The sequence below is a fragment of the Lactuca sativa genome, chromosome 1, assembly GCF_002870075.4.
Source record: "Lactuca sativa cultivar Salinas chromosome 1, Lsat_Salinas_v11, whole genome shotgun sequence".
NCBI classification, from domain to species: Eukaryota; Viridiplantae; Streptophyta; class Magnoliopsida; order Asterales; family Asteraceae; genus Lactuca; species Lactuca sativa.
The window spans coordinates 7,326,503-7,341,738 of record NC_056623.2 but is presented as its reverse complement, the minus strand read 5'-3'; the positions used below and the strand labels follow the sequence as shown (position 1 = coordinate 7,341,738).

General features: G+C 35.7%; 1 protein-coding gene across 1 annotated transcript; it reads right to left on the bottom strand.

Annotated features, from left to right (window-relative positions):
• Window positions 1–1,702: 1,702 nt before the first annotated feature.
• Window positions 1,703–3,326, bottom strand: LOC111906490 (peroxidase 12). The gene is made up of 3 exons (XM_023902244.3): window positions 3,018–3,326; window positions 2,644–2,838; window positions 1,703–2,540 (listed from the first exon to the last, which is right to left on the bottom strand). Exons 1-3 carry the CDS (start codon window positions 3,261–3,263, stop codon window positions 1,905–1,907), a joined length of 1,077 nt encoding a protein of 358 aa, XP_023758012.1. The 5' UTR covers window positions 3,264–3,326; the 3' UTR covers window positions 1,703–1,904.
• Between the last annotated feature and the right edge of the window lie 11,910 nt (window positions 3,327–15,236).

Genomic DNA, 15,236 nt, shown 5'->3' with positions numbered 1-15,236 from the left:
TCCCAAATCATTATTTTTGCGATACAAAATAATATTTTTTTCTCAAAATGACATCACATTTTGCCACTTGCCAGCATCGAGATGACTTATTTTTGAGCAGTAATATCCGTTTTTTTTAAAAAGAACATATAATTTTTTATCGGGATAATGATTTAAAAGGATAATATATTTTTCGATTTCTACACATTTGGTCACTAAGTTTTTTTTTCGTCCAAATTTACTCTTTCAATTTGTTAAACTGTACACATTCAGTTATTATGACTGGTTACTAAAGGTTAGCCGGTAAAAATGACTTAATAAAGTAATATATTTCTCATTTTGTAAACATTTAGTCTTTAATATTTTTGTACACATTTAGTACTTAATATTTTTTTGTTTCAAAATAAATAATTTTTATTTCTATACTCATTTAGTACTTATAAATGATTTATTTAGGTTTTTCTCACGACATATGACGTGGGACAATCATTGATGAAGTGTATGAGGTTGTTGATGCTTATGTGTAACGTCTTATTTTCACAACAAAAATTTTTCATTTTTAAATAAGGCAAAACTCTCTAATTATAAATCGACTAGGTAATAGCCCGTGGAAACCACGGTCGGTATATTTTAAATTTTTATATAGATAAAAAAAATAACATATGTTAAAAAAAACAAAGATATTGTCGATCGTAAGTAATTATGAATTAATTTGTTAACCAAGTAAACATAATAATTTTATTAGGATATGATTTTGTATTTTCAAATTTTGAATTGAATTTGATTTGTTACTAAAAAAAATAATAAAAATCATAGAAAAATGTCACGTGTCAAAGAGACCTTCTAAAAAACTGACACTTGTCATTTTTAGGTTTTATTTATTAAAACAGGTAGATTATTAAGAAAAAACGTTTATTCCGAAATACATTTATCGAAAACCAGAGTAATATAAGAAACGTGGAATCCTCAATACTGTTGATGAGTGTGTATTGTCATGTCTTCGCTTTCCCACGATCAACGATAGAACCTGAAAACATAAACAACTAGGCAAACACAAAGTTTAGTGAGCTTCCCCCAACATACGCGATACAACAAACGTATTATCATGTATAACGACCCCAAACTCATCAGATTGGAATACATTGGCCCAAGCAGCCATTGGACTGGAATGTCAACATGCAACATATCCAATTAGTCATCGGACTGGAATAGCCAGGGTTTGTCGGCATGCCGTCTTAACCCAACTACTCTTCTCGAGCATCCATGCCTATGTCTTACAGTTGGCCCGCACTACAACATATAGCCGACCCACCTCAACCTGTGCCACCACCATATGACTATCTACGTAAAATGTTGTGAGAAAAACCTAAAGAAATCATTTATAAGTACTGAATGAGTACAAAAACAAAAATGACTTATTCTACAACAAAAAAATATATTAAGGACTAAATGAATACAAAAATATTAAGGACTACATGTGTACAAAGTGAGAAATATATTACCCTATTACGTCATTTTTACCGGCTAACCTGGAGTAGTCAGTCATAAGAACTAAATGTGTACAATTTAACGAATTTAAGGGACAAATGTGGACAAAAAAAAAAGTTAGTGACTAAATTTGTACAAATCAAAAAATATATTACCATTTTAAGTCATTATCCCTTTTTTATCTAATAAAGAAAATAGAAATCATCCCTTTTTTATCTAATAAAGAAAATAGAAATCAAGAAAAAGGTAATCGGTAACTAGAAATTTTCATTATGATCCTCGTTACCATATTATTTCACACTAGAAAGTATACACAAGTACACAAAATGACAAAGAAGACACATTTTAAACCGTAATAAACACTTATTAAAATAAAAAAAAAATTGTACATGATGACAAGCCAACGAACCACAACATATCGTGTTTGATATCATTCATCAACGTAGTTCTGCCTTCGACTCAAGATCGTATTGGTCCTCCTCTTCTGACAAATACGAGAAATACCCCTTGTTATCGGGATTCCTAATCGAGCAATGAGCACGAATCTCACCTTTTCCACCGGTTAACACTTCCAATTGTCCCATTTTGATCATGGCTTGCACAAATTTCTCAAAGAACAACTTCTCATCATGAGCAAAACTTTCCACGATTGGTTTGGTCTCTTTATGAGTGTACAAATCTTGATCGGAAGTAAAAAGACCTTGTCGGTTAATCAAATCGACATAATACTTGTTGTCAAACTTGATTGGAGAATAGATATCCATGACCGTGGTTGCATCAGTGGTGTTTGTGGGACAAACCTCTTTGAGTCCATGAGCAAAGGTTTTCTCCATGGTGGGGTCTTGGGTGGGGTAGAGCCGAGGGGTGAAGGATGAGCAGTGACTAACTCCGATGGTGTGGCCGCCGGAGAGCGCCACTACGTCGGTGGGGTTGAGGTTTTTGGTGGCAAGAGCGGAGAGGATGGTGGTGGCGTTGCTTGTTGGTGCCGGAAGGTTGGCCAGGGTTGCGTTTTGTGTGGCGAATGTCAGTCCATCTTTTCTTCCCAATGGAACATCGTAGTCGGGCCCACCTGACTATATTAATGTCAAAAAGCAACGCAAGAAAAGATTACTTCATGTATTCATTATTTAATAAACAGTTCCTTACTTATCTTAATTAAACTACGTACATACATACCAAATGAACGGCATCACGAGCTGCTAGAGCTACAATATCTGCACAAGATACGACTCTACCACATTCTTTATGGATCAAATTCCGAAGATCTTCGATGATGATGAATGCCTGTTTCCTTAGACTTTGGTTTGGAGGTGCTGTTTGTTCACTTGGTCCGCCATGTGATCCATCCAACAACACTGAACCATCACATCCCTATATATATGCCAGTTTATCAGATGCTTAATTTGCTTAATACCGTTCATTTTGACATCTTTTCAAGTTCTTTATTCATTATAACGATTGATGGTGTTAATGTATAACTGAAAGTACGATCGAGTAGGAGTAGCATTCATGATTGATGATCAGTAGTTAATTATATATATAGTACTTACCTGAACGAAGCAATCATGGAAATGAAGGCGAAGCAAGCCAGCGGCTTGACCAACATCCTCCTTGAACACTTTCTTGAGATGTTTTCGAACGATTTTTTCGAGCTTATGACAAGTCTTATGATGATAATCCCATGACAATCCTTTCATAATGGGCGCTGAGTAATCTGCATCTGATACGTAAAGAAGAGAGGAGAAGATTAAGAGTGAGGAGAAAACTAGAAACAAAGAGGTTGAAGAAGCCGCCATGGGTGAATGAATGAAGTTGAATTCTTGATGAAAGAAGACGGTGTGGTTCGATATATTACTTAGATTAGAAGAGTATATATAGGGATATGCATGAAAGCATTGACCTAAAATATACATGTTGTAATTATGGAATATATACAAGGCGGCTTGATCATGAGTACTTCCACATGGTATTTTAGATATCTCGCTAGTTAAGTCGTCACATGATATACCCCTTTAAGATGTATATCATTATTCTGAGCAGGGTTTAATAAAAGTTGAATAAAGTTTTAAAAAAGTTGAATAGAAGTTAAAATGACATAGAGGAATGCTGAATGAAAGAGTTGTATATTTGATTTCTATATTTTTTTAATGAGATCACAAATAAAATTTTCCATATTTTTTAGATATTATATTATTTAATGTATATTTTTAGATGTTATATTTATTTCAAATAAATAAATCAAATGAAATATTTAAAAATAAAAATCTAATAAAAAAATATCCATTACAAATCTATTAAATAATAATTTTGATAAAATATTACTTGAAATATTACATATGGATTTTAAATTTATAATTACGTTTATAAATATAATGATGATGAGATGAAAATCCATTAAATTTTGTAGGGTTTAATGAAGTGTGGAATGTGGATTTTAAAGAGTGTAGTTGAATTAAAAGTGAAATGTTGATGTGGCGAAACAATTCATTAAATTCCTTAGAGTTCAATCGACTATGGATACCCTCAATAGTGATCATTGATGAAAGTTTAAAATTTTCGAATATTGATTTACTATGATCTTTTGTCACTCTACACGAATAACATAAAACACATTATTTTTGGTTTTATATATATTTTCAAATAATCATAAAGGAGGATATATACCCAAATTGAACGAAATGATCTAAAAAACTCTTGGTTGTGGGGGCGGTTTTAAGGGGTTTCTGGTGTGGCACCGGCAACACTTGATTTTTTTGTCCGCAGTGGAAAATTTTTCAAAATTTTAATTTTTTACCTATTTTTCATGTATCGGCAACACCTATTCCATCTCGGCAGGTAGGGGCGACTCAACCAATTTGGGGGTTCTAAGCAAACAAAAAAATTGGAACCCTTCAGACAATTTCAAACTTGAGACCCTTAGTTTTACCACCTAATGCTTTTACCACCGGACTAAGCTACAACTTATCTTTGTAACCTAAGAAATATATATATATATATATATAACAAAAAAAAATTAATTGGAGACCTTAAACCATTGTTTAACAAATATTTATACCAAAACTTGTAGTATAATAAGTCAAAGATTAATATTTATACGGAAAAGAAGGTAAGAATGGTTCCACAAATGCTTACATGCCTATGTTTGGTTTTTTTTTTCTTTCAACATGGCAATTATTTTTGCATTTGGTGGGTGTGAACATGACCAATCAAAAGGTATGGATAATTAAAAGAAATTTACTTTTCATATTTTTAAAATAAGTATTATGTAAGCAAAACAAACCACTCCATTCAACTTGCATTTAGGTCTTCAGAATATAATTTATAAGTAATTTGGTGAAAGTTCGATTAAATAAGGATCACTCTTTTCGTAATAAATTTGTACTATTTTATTATTTCATTGTTAAGAATTATATATAAGTTAAGAGAATTATAAACTTGGTCCTTGTAGTTATATGTTTTTAATCAAGTCCAATTTTTTTATTTAATTGTAACATTGGTGGTTAAACTTGGTCCTTGTAGTTATATGTTTTTTTAATCTAGTACATTTTTTTTTAAATTGTAACATTGGTCATCCCTAAAACATTTTCTTATCACCTAGTCCCTATGATAAACGTTGTTTAAACCGGGTCTTTAAAAGCTGTAAAATTACAATTATGCATTTACTTTTGTATTTAATTATGAGTTATTGATTTTTTAGTTTTTTATAATTTCTTGTCTTTATTACATCCACACCCCTATAAGAATTCATCTTCAAACCGCCAAGATCTTCCCTCCTCTCCTCCCTCTTTCTCATTGTCGTCCCTCCAACGAGTTTCCACCCTTCCTTTCATTTAAAGAAACAAATCTCCATTTGTCAACTACGACCCACCCCTACCACCTACACATTCCCTAACCTTTTATTCGTTGACCCCTTTCTACTCTCTGCATTGTTATTGTTTCTCACATCGGTGCAACACAACCATATGAGTGGTTATATATGTTGGAGTCTCCATCTCTCTCCATAAGGTCTCTTTTGAAAAGACAATCGTAGATTTAACGTATATTTTACATGGTATCAATGTCGGTGTCTGCACCCATGTAGCTTGACACATTCATTGTCTATCCTCATCGAGTCTACGTCTATGAGGGTGAGTGTTATAATATACAACATCAATGTGAAACATTCCTATTAGTATTTATATATGTTGGAGTCTTCCCTCACCATAAGGGCTCTTTTGGAGAGACAATATTTGACTTTACATATATTCTACATGTTTATCCTTACGACCACTAGCATATTCTCGTTAATTTCTCTTCACCAACAAACAACAACAAAGCTTCTTCTTCTTTTCAATATCAGACAACTTCAAATGAGTTTTATAAGGGTGGGGTTCTCTTTATAAATTAACATAAACTACAAAAACAAAAAGTTTACATTGTTCTAAAACCATTTTAAGAGCATCTCCAATAATTAAATCTTTTAAATCCTTTTATTTGTTCTATCTTACCATTCCAGTAACTTTAATTTAACAAAAACTTATCACTCTTATCATGAACTTTTTCCAAATAAACTCACTAATTTATCATGTAACATCCGTACTCTTGATGTATTTAAATCAATTTAATTTAAATAAGTTCCGGGTTTGCCACGACATGGTGGAGGCACCACCGCGACGTGTCATATCAAGATTATTCGTGAACTTTATTTAGGTCGCCACGACGTGGTAGTATTTGTGCCACGGCGTGGCAGCCGTCCGAGGACTTATCGTGTACGGGAATTAAGAGATGGACTCGGCGAGTTGGCAATGGACTCGACGAGTCGTTTCGCATCTATAAAGATAACTTCTCAGATCGACATTCGACATTCTGGAACCGTTCTGGAGAGAATAGTTGCGATTGAAAAGTCAGAGGAACCCTAGAGAACGAAGATACAACCTAGAATCCAATTCCGAAGGAGATTTGAGGCAAATTCTCATCATTCTACTTAATCTTTTGTTTTCCATTATGGCTAGACAATTAGAATTCGTTTTATTGTTGTTAATTACCTCAATCATGAGCTAAAACTCTTAAACTTCTGTTTGGGGATACAATATTGATACTATGGTTTGATTTATGGTAGGATTAATTCAACTTTGGTGATTTTGTTGATTTTAGCTTGTTAAAGAACCTTGTGTGTGAATAATAACTATTTTTCTGTTAATAGGAAGATAATTAAATAGTATGAACATCTTTTAATTGTCAACCTCATATGCTTATGTGACCACTTCATGATATGACTAGGATTAATGAACATGAAACTAGAATTAACAAGAAAAATGGGTAAATTCATGTATGAGCTTGTGTGATGACCATCAACAAGAAATTAACTAAATGATCAAATTAGTTAGCTATTACAAGTCTAAATTAACCCGAATAAATAATCTAGTGAATTTAATTAAATTAGACAACTGATCACTGTTTGAGTTAGTTTGTTCTCTAAGGATTAGTGCAGCGAACGTGAATCTAATCACTTGAATCGGTAACCAATAGAAGAATTAATCCATTGCACTATTACCATAATATCAACCATATGATCAATTGAGTTGAACTAAACAAAAGTCTCTTCTCATTATTGAATTTAGTTCAATCTTTGCTTTACTAGTTTTTATGATAGTTAGTAAGTTTCTAGTCTTGCAAAACTAGAAAAAACCCCTACTTATTAATTAATTTAGATAAAAATAGTTTTTAGTTTTAATTTACCGTTCCGTGTGTTCGATACCCTACTTATTTAGCTATACCACAATTGATAGGTCCGCTGCCTTTGTGTGTTCATTTTATAAGTAAAAGTAGGTTTAAAACTAAGTTGTTTTACACACATCAATTTTTTTGGCGCCGTTGCCAGGGAACGGTTCTAAATTAGCATTAATTTCTATTTTTATCGATCCTTTGTGTAAGAATTCTCTTACACAGAGTTAATTCTTAGGTAATCTAGTAATTAGGATAAGTTTTAATAAAAATCTGTTTTAATAAGTAATTAAAAAGTTTTTCTGTTTTTGCCTTGAACTCGCCGAGTGCACTCGTGACAACTCGGCGAGTCCATCGCTGTTCACAATTTTAATTTGTATTTAATTTTTGTTCTTTTTACGCGTTTTTTTTGTTTTGTTTACAGTTGTTTCATGACCCGAGGATCTGATACACCTCTGGTCCCTCCTCTCGAAGACCCGGAATCCGCACTAAGGAGGAGCAAAGGAAAAGCCGTTGGAGAATTCGCTTCTTCAAAGAATGCGCCACTAAAGAACCTTAAGTCCGTTTTCAGCAAGAAGAAGAGCAGCAAATCAGGAGTATCCAACGCCTCTTTGACAATCAAAGACCCGATTAAAGAAGACACCGAGTACGAGTACGAGACCGAGAAAGAAGAAGAACCTACATACGAGCACGAATCCGATTTTAAGGACGATTTAGCTATCACTATGGCTAATATCGATGAAGTCCCCATGGGGGAATGGAAGAAGAGGATGCGCGATGGCATTGGCCCGAGACTTGTGCAGCCCGTAATTCCCACTACCGTTACTTTCGAACTAAAGGGTCATATCCTCGCTCAACTCAAGGAGATTCCTTTCTATGGAAAAAACCACAAAGATGTCTACAAACACTTGGATGAAGTAAATGATGTGGCTGACTACTTCAATGTACCAAATGTACCACGCGAGACCCAGCTACTTCGCACGCTTCCAGTCATATTCAAGGGTGCTGCAAAGGATTGACTCAAGTCACTTCCTCCCGGATCGGTCACCACATGGGCTAAGATGAAAGAGGAGTTCATAGACCACTTTTTCCCGCCTTCCAAAATAGCCAAGTTGAAGAAAGCCATTGCCAACTTCGAGAAACAACCCGGAGAATCCCTTTATGAGGCGTGGGAAAGGTACAAAGGTCTTCTTAGAAATTGCCCACACAATGACCTTAATAGCCAACAAGAGGTCTCCATCTTCTATGATGGAGTCAATGTCACCACAAGGCAATTGCTCGACTCGCAAGGCCCACTCACAAAGAAGGCACCCCCAGTAATCAAGGAATTAATTGAAGAATTCTCTAATCATTCTAGAGAATACCACAACCCGAGAAATGAAGTAAGTCGGGGGGTAGTGAACTCGGCCAATGATAGCATGGCGGCGGTGATGGCTAAGCTCGATAGTTTAGATAGAAGGATGACGAAAATGGATCAAACAATCCATGCTATTCGAGTTGGATGCGAGGACTGTAGAGGGCCTCATCTCACGAAGGATTGTGACTTGGATGAAAATGGAAACAAGAAAGCGCAAGTGTTCTACTCAAGCGGGGACAAATACAATGAGAATTGGCGAAAACCAAAGAAGGAATGGCTCCCATAAGAAGAATATAAAAGAGCAAAGGAAGAGAAATACAAGCAGAAGGAGAGGGGTTTTTATCAAAAGGAAGAACCGGTTATGGAAAAGAAAGCCGATTTAGAAGAAATGTTCACTAGATTTATAGCCGCGTCCGATAAAAGACACAATGATCATGATGCTGCAATACAAGAGACTAGAAATATGCTAAGGAATCAGCAAGCATCTAATCTCAACATTGAGAAACAGCTAGGACAACTTGCACATCAAGTGAACGAGAGAAGACCGGGTCAACTTCCAAGTAAAACCGAGAATAATCCGAGAATGGAGAATGTGAACGCTGTGACTTCCAGGTATGAAGAAATTTTCACACCTGCACAGACGAATTCCAAGGTGCATACAGAAAAGACAGAAGAGTCGGATCCAGCTAAACCCAACCAGACTCGCCGAGTCCCTCTAATGGAATCGACGAGTCCATACCCTGATGACAAATCTGCTGTTTCCTTAAGGCCTTACAACCCTCCTTTGCCATTCCCAATCAGAGCCATACCTGAGGAAAAGGTTAGAGCATATAGAGCTTTCATGGAGCATGTTAGAGCCCTTCAAGTCAACATTCCATTTGTGGAAACAATGCTTCAAACACCCAAGTATTTTAACTTGCTAAGGGGTTTCTTTGCTGCTAGAAAGGATTTAGCTGAAGTCGCGGAGATAATATTGAGTGAGCTACCAGAAAAGAAGGGCGATCCGGGAAGCATCATAATTCCTTGTCAATTTGGAAATGTACTTGCTACTAAAGCGTTGACCGATTCGGGTGCAAGTATTAACTTAATGCCTTTTTCTTTCTTCAAGAAGCTAAATTTACCGGAGCCAAGGCCTGTAAATATAAAGATCCATTTGGCGAATAAGACGACTATTCGTCCAAGATGTGTTTGTGAAGATCTCCTCATTAAGGTCGATAAATTCATATTCCCCGTGGACTTTGTGGTACTTGATATGGAAGAAGACCCCGAAATTCCAATTATTTTGGGGAGATCATTTTTGAATACCGCATGCACATTGATAGATGTATGCGAGTCCACACTCACATTGAGGGTATGAGATGAGTCAGCAGTTTTTAAAGCTCTACCAGAGATTAAGCAAGAAGAAGGAAGAAAAGAAGAAGTCTCATTCATTAATTTGGATGATGAGATATTACAAAAAGAACTTGCACTCTTGCATGTTCATATTCCCCGTGGACTTTGTGGTACTTGATATGGAAGAAGACCCCGAAATTCCAATTATTTTGGGGAGATCATTTTTGAATACCGCATGCACATTAATAGATGTATGCGAGTCCACACTCACATTGAGGGTAGGAGATGAGTCAGCAGTTTTTAAAGCTTTACCAGAGATTAAGTAAGAAGAAGGAAGAAAAGAAGAAGTCTCATTCATTAATTTGGATGATGAGATATTACAAAAACTTGCACTCTTGCAAGAAGAAGATCCAAGTAAGTTTTTGCTATCTTCTGGAGGGAATGATGATGTTGACAGAGACTTGGAGGAGATAGAAAAGTTGCTGAAAGGAACCGATTCAGAACACATAGTGGGATGTGAGGAATACGATCCGAATCGCCGAGTCGCTTTCATGGACTCGACGAGTCCATTCGAAAATCTCATCAACATGGACGATTTGGATCTGCTTGTTACCAGCTCCCTGCATGTTCTGGATATGAAGATTTTCCCTAATTCTTTAGAGGATCAAGCAGCAGAAGGAGGAATGGATGGTGATCTTCAAAACGTTCAAGTAGCATGCCTTGATACAATAATGCAAGATGATGAAGACAATCCACTTGAAGAGGAGGAAAGCTTTGGAGAAGAGGAAAATGCAAGGGTTAGGAGAGATGATGTTGATCACCTTGTTCTTTTCAAATTTCCTCTCTCTTTTCAAGTTCTTTTCAAAATTCCCTTTAAAAAATGATTTTCTTTGAAAATTCTCATACCAATTCTTTAGTTTGAGTCCAGACACACCCGAGAGTATGCCTGAATCCCTCAAACCAAGGATCTGATACCAACTTGTAACATCCCAAAATTCAAGGCCAAAATTTTCATTTTTAATTAAGTAACTTATAAAATCATTTACTGAAAAACATCATCGATAACATATAAGCTCGTAAACCCATAATCAAAAGTCATAAAAACGTGTCATGGAATAATAATAACATATCAGAGTACAATCCCAGAACATCATAGTGCGGAAATCATGTGTGAGATGCGCTGCTACCGAGCCGACTCCTTCCCCTTCGACGAAGAGGTACCTAAAGAAACTGAAAACTGTAAGCTCAAAGATTAGTGAGTTCCCCCCATCATACCACATACCATACATAACACATAATGCATAACATAACTGGGTACTAACCACCCCTTTGGTCTTGTCGACCGGTACCTTGCCTAGCATATCAGGGTGATGGCCTCCCCTACGACCCTGTCGACCGGTACCTTGCCTAGTGTATCAGGGTGTTGGCCTGCCCTTCGGTCCTTTCAACCGGTATCCGGGGACTATTTCACCCCTACCACTACCACATAATATCATAGCACATATGTCATGAACTATCTACCATAACTGGGCACTAACTACCCCTTTGGTCCTTTCGACCGGTAATGGGGTCTAACCTTTCCCTCCTATCACATATCACATAAAATCATATCATAATAGAATGTAATCATGAAAAGTAGCAACATACCATATAATTATCACAAATACAATTATCTCTACTATAACTCTTACTAGTGGGCCGGCCTTGGTGCCTTCGACCCACTTCTACTGAAAGGTAACTCACCTCATAAAGCGAAGTGTCTGAACTGTCCTTGCTGTCGGGATCAACTCCTCTCAAACCCTACACATAATCATCTTCCTTAGTTACCATTTCATGGTCAACTTAGGTCAATGTCATAGTCAAAGTCAACATCATGGTCAAAGTCACTTTTGGTCAACTCACAGAGTTGGTCCACCAACTCGGCGAGTTCCATGATGCAAATTCAGGACCCTTTGCATGTGACTCAGAGAGTTCATCCTTAGAATCACTGAGCCCATCTGCATGCTAGTTGGGACGTGTATTCCTTGACTCGTCGAGTTCCTCATGAACTCGTTAAAGTTCATCTTCATCCAAGGTGGTGCTCTTAGTACTGGACTCACTGATTTCTTCCTTGACTCGCCGAGTCCATCTTCATATTCCTTAGGCATAGCCTTGAACTCGTCGAGTTAGTTCATACACTCGCCGAGTCCCATGATTTCTAGGCCCTCAATGAGTCCAACTGACTGCGTGTTCTTCTAACTCAACTCATGGTCCATTAGCAGAAGGGATTTGGTGGGAAACTCAACTTGACTCGCGTGAGTCACATGAATGACTCGCCAAGTCCCTCTATGTCTAAAACTATACACTCGATTTCAATGGGTCTTGATGCATTCAAAACATAGATCTGACCTCCTAGGGTCCATAATACACATAAAGTTCCAAACTTGACATCCATACGTTGGGGGTTTTTGGCTCAAAAGGCCCTAAAATAGAGTCTACAAGATGCATGGGGTGCTTATGGCCATAAAGTTGTCACCTTTATGCCATAAGAACCCTCAATTGTTCCAGATCTGAAGTTATACCTTCATAGAACCACAAAATCCCGAGTATGACTCTATAAAAGCTTAGAAAATGTAGAAATGAACCCTAACTAGAGATCTAAGAGATAGATGGTCAAGGTTGAAGCTTTTTACCTTGAATGAGCTGGAAATGAAGCAAAACCTCTGGATCTACTTGCTTCTTTTGGAACCCCCAAGTTTCAACTTGCATCCTCAAGCTTAAAACAACCAAAAACACACAAAAATGGCTCAAGAACACTCCAAATGCTTTAGGGTTTCGAGTTAGGGCTTTTCTGCACTGAGAGGGATGATGGAGGCTAGGTTGGGACAAGATAAGGCATTTAAATAGGGTGCAAACCCTAAATATTAAGGTTTCATCCAGACAGGCCTACTCGTCGAGTCGGGGCATCTGACTCAGCGAGTAGGTTCTCCTTACCGAGTCTAATTTTAACCTCTACTCGACGATTTGGGGCCTCCAACTCACCGTGTCCCAGAACAAAAGTGTATAATTTTATAATTAAATTATGTACCAGGAACCGGGTGTTACAAACACTTCTTGCAACAGTTTGCAGAAAGGTTGTCTTTGTCCCTGTATACTTCAAAGTTAAAAAAAAATACCTTTTAATCTTCAAAAAATGGCTTCATCTTCATTTCTTGTTATATTTTTGTACAAATATATTGTTTCGAAAAACTAATCTATTATTACAAAAATAAATGAAGAAAACTAACTTATTTAATTATTACATACCATATGAATAGATAAATATTACAACCACTTTTTCAACAAATCAACACAAACAACAACACAAAGGTCCTTGGCTAAAACTAAATGAAGAAAACTAAACTATTTAATTATATACATCATACACATTTATATACTCAATATTATATAAAACAAACTCTTTGTTTTTCAAAGACAACTTTTGTGACTAAAAAGATGCATGTAAACTTTTAGTCAAAAATAACAATTATAAACATCTTAAAGTTATCATAGAAAATATATATGGATTTTTCTAGCAAAGGAAAAGGCATCCATGTTTTCAAAAAACAAATATTTCATTAACTTAACAAATAATCTAATTAATCTTGCAAAAATGGTTTTGATACCAATTGTTGGGTTTTTATTCAAAAACTGTTTCATAAACATAAAGATGACAATGAAAGACTTTGATTTTGAACAAAATAAAACTATTTTTATTCCCACCAAAAGATCATTTTGCAAGACTTAGAAAGATTAAAACAACCATAGAAAGGAAAGAAAAACAACTTTGGAAGACTTTGGTTCCTTTTGACAGTTAGGAAGTTGATGAAGATGACATTAAGCTCCAAGGAAGAAGCTCTCTAGAAGTATCCACCAACATTTTGCCAACTTGATAAGATGTTAGTCTTCTTCTTGTAATAATGCAAACACACTTAAGCTTTAAGTCAAGACCCAAGTAATGACTTAAAGAGAGGTTCAAGTATCAACATCTTCTTACTTTGATCTTAACTCTTTAAGAGATGAAACAAGAGAGAATATGGAGAGAAGGCTAAATTTTCGTGGTTTTGGCTTGCCAAATGAGAAGAATGAAAGCCTTCATAAAGCCAAAACAGTACCCATTAGGTCTTAACACTTTTGGACATGCCATGCTTCTTTATTATATTTTAATGCGATGCTTCTAAAGCATGTCTCCTAGATTAAAAAAAGTTAAAAGCCATGTGTCCATTCTCTAGCCATGCTTACACTTTTATAAAGAAAAAGACAAGATTTTATATATTTAAAAAACTTGAAGTATTTATAAAATATAAACCCTTATCATTTTAGCTAAAAGACAAAGTTTTTCTTGTCCACAAAGATGTTCAGACTTAATAAATCATACATTATGATATATTATGCTTATTAACATTGAAAATTAATATTCCATGAAATAATTAATTTCCAACTAATTATAAGATTAAATTTTTATTTATAAGAATCAGTTTCCTATAAATAATATATTTGCATCGAATTGTTGTAAATGTGACCCTTTCGGATCATATATTATCTAGCAATATCATTCTATAATGACTATTGGGCATAAAGATCTTTTAAATTCAACAAAAAAACCTTCTTCATTCTCCTCAGCTTCCCCATCAGGAAAGGATTCCAGTTGTTTTTGAAATTAGTACTATTGGATCACCAAAATTCATCTTGATGTTCTCTTTTGATATCTCCTTCACCTCAGAATCATGTGCTTTCAAAACGTTATAGAGATTCGACAATGAGTAAGTATCGAAATTCTCTTGAGTCTTGATCATGAGGCAAAAATTCTTCCATTCCTTCTTCAGGACTGGGATAAATGTAATGTTGAATTCAAGAGTAGTACGAACAACTCCATATCGGGTACACTTGTAGATAATCTCATTGAATTTATCGTAATATGCTTCGATAGATTCACTATCCTTCTGCTTGAAATCGGGTAATTCTGATAAGCATTGTGTCACTAAGCTCTTCTTGGTTCTCTCATTCCCTTGATATTTCTCCTTCAATGTGTCCCAGATTTCTTTCGCAATCTTGCATCGTCGAATATAGTTGTACACAACTGGTGGCAAAGCACCATAGAGCTCTCAAAGACATCTCTTATCATTTACGTTTTTTCTTGTTTACTTGAACTGTCACGTCTTCTGTAGCACCATCATTTCCAATCGCTTGAACAAGATCTGCATGATAAGGTCCTTTTTCGATCGATCGCTAGAGATCTTCATCAATCCCATTGGGATAGTCTTCCATACGATTCGTCTATTGATCATAATACTCTAGAAGCATCATTAGAATTTTTGTTGCAGATCCAAGCAAGTTTGCATAGTTCTTCGCAGCGTTG

What these genes read in the sequence shown, in the direction of transcription:
- LOC111906490 (XM_023902244.3), bottom strand. Translation starts at nt 3,263, where the DNA reads ATGGCGGCTTCTTCAACCTCTTTGTTTCTAGTTTTCTCCTCACTCTTA. An exon ending in TCCATGATTGCTTCGTTCAG is followed by an intron (nt 2,839 to 3,017) that starts GTAAGTACTATA and finishes GCATATATATAG; the next exon opens with GGATGTGATGGTTCAGTGTT. An exon ending in CTCGTGATGCCGTTCATTTG is followed by an intron (nt 2,541 to 2,643) that starts GTATGTATGTAC and finishes ACATTAATATAG; the next exon opens with TCAGGTGGGCCCGACTACGA.